The sequence below is a fragment of the Primulina tabacum genome, chromosome 5, assembly GCF_025594145.1.
Source record: "Primulina tabacum isolate GXHZ01 chromosome 5, ASM2559414v2, whole genome shotgun sequence".
Taxonomy (NCBI): Eukaryota; Viridiplantae; Streptophyta; class Magnoliopsida; order Lamiales; family Gesneriaceae; genus Primulina; species Primulina tabacum.
In genome coordinates, this window is record NC_134554.1 from 39,062,083 (window position 1) to 39,063,794 (window position 1,712).

At 38.1% G+C, this 1,712-nt stretch overlaps 1 protein-coding gene across 1 annotated transcript; it reads left to right on the forward strand.

The window, feature by feature from the left end:
* Positions 1–522: 522 nt before the first annotated feature.
* Positions 523–1,404, forward strand: LOC142545000 (uncharacterized). Its single transcript, XM_075651991.1, has one exon. It carries the CDS (start codon positions 523–525, stop codon positions 1,402–1,404), a length of 882 nt encoding a protein of 293 aa, XP_075508106.1.
* The last annotated feature ends 308 nt before the right edge of the window (positions 1,405–1,712 follow it).

Sequence of the window (1,712 nt, forward strand, 5' to 3'; positions counted from 1 at the left end):
GAAGCCTTACGGGGTAGGTACGATGATGCGAATAAGGAAGATAATAACATAGGTAGCATTAAGATGAAAATTCCGTCGTTCCATGGTAAGTCGGATCCAGAGGCTTATTTAGAATGGGAAAAGCGAGTTGAATTTGTGTTTGATTGTCACCATTATTCTGAACTCAAAAAGGTTAGGTTGGCCGTGGTTGAGTTTGTTGATTATGCACTTATTTGGTGGGATCAATTAGTAACCACTAAGAGAAGATGCAATGAGAGGCCTATAGAAACTTGGGCTGAGATGAAGAGCGTAATGAGGAAGAGGTTTGTACCAAATCACTACTATAGAGAAATGTTTAAGAAGTTACAAACTTTGAGACATGGTGTGAAAAGTGTTGAGAACTACTATAAAGAGTTGGAAGTAGTCATGATTAGAACAAATATAGATGAGGATAGTGAGGCTACTATGGCTCGTTTTCTGTGTGGTTTGAACAGGGAAATTTAAGACCAAGTGGAGCTTAGACATTACTTGGATCTAGATGAAATGGTGCAGATGGCGATAAAAGTGGAGCAACAACTCAAGAGGAGAGGAGTTGGCCGTACCACACAATATGGGAATACATCAACACCTTGGCGTTCCAACGTTGTTAAACGTGAAGAAAGCAAGGTAGTGGTCAAACCCAAAGTTGACATTAAACAGGAGGCGCCTAAGCAGGGAGTGCAAGGTAAACCTGAAACTCCTATTAATCGTTTTAGAGATATTAAATGTTTTAGGTGTCAAGGAGTTGGTCATATTGCTAGCCAATGTCCCAATAAAAGGGTGATGGTGTTGAATAATTATGGGGAGTATGAATCTCATAGTGAGGGAAATGATGGAGAGGATGAAGATGAGATGCCTGCATTAGAGGATCCTGATGAGGGATATGAGGCAGTTGTGGGTGAAGCATTAGTGACTAGACGTATAATGAGTACCCAAGTCAAGGAAGAAGAAACTAACCAAAGGGAAAACTTATTCCATACTAGGTGTTTTGTCAATGGCAAGGTTTGCAATCTTATTATAGATGGAGGAAGTTGTACCAATGTTGTTAGTTTTGAGATGGTTGAAAAATTGAGCTTGCCTACTTTGAAACATCCTCAACCATATAGGCTACAGTGGTTGAATGACTGTGCTGAAGTGAAAGTGAACAAACAAGTCTTGGTTGCGTTTTTGATTGGGAAGTATATTGATGAAGTGTTATGTGATGTGGTGCCAATGCATGCTTGTCATATTTTGTTAGGGAGACCATGGCAATATGATAGGCAAGTGACACATGATGGGTTTAAAAATAGATATTCTTTTGTACTCAAGAAAGAACCCATTGTTTTACTTCCTTTGTCCCCAAAACAAATCATGGAAGACCAACGACAAAAGAAAAAAAAGAGATGAGGCCGAAAGAAAGAGTGAAAAGAAAAGTGAGGTGGTCTTAAACAAACAAGAAAAAGATATGGTCAAAAAAATAAGTGATAAAAAAAATGATGAGATGACCATAGAGATAAAAAAAGAGGGAAAAGAAAATGAGAGTAATGAGGTCAAAAAGAAAACATATATAGCCAAAAGAGTGATATGAAACAATTGTTGCATACACATGATACACTTGTGTTGATTCTTTACAAAGAGATTCTCTTTAACACAAGTGATATAGCCGGAAATCTTCCGAGCATTGTTGTTTCCCTTTTGCAGGAGTTTGATGATAT

What these genes read in the sequence shown, in the direction of transcription:
- LOC142545000 (XM_075651991.1), top strand. Translation starts at nt 523, where the DNA reads ATGGTGCAGATGGCGATAAAAGTGGAGCAACAACTCAAGAGGAGAGGA.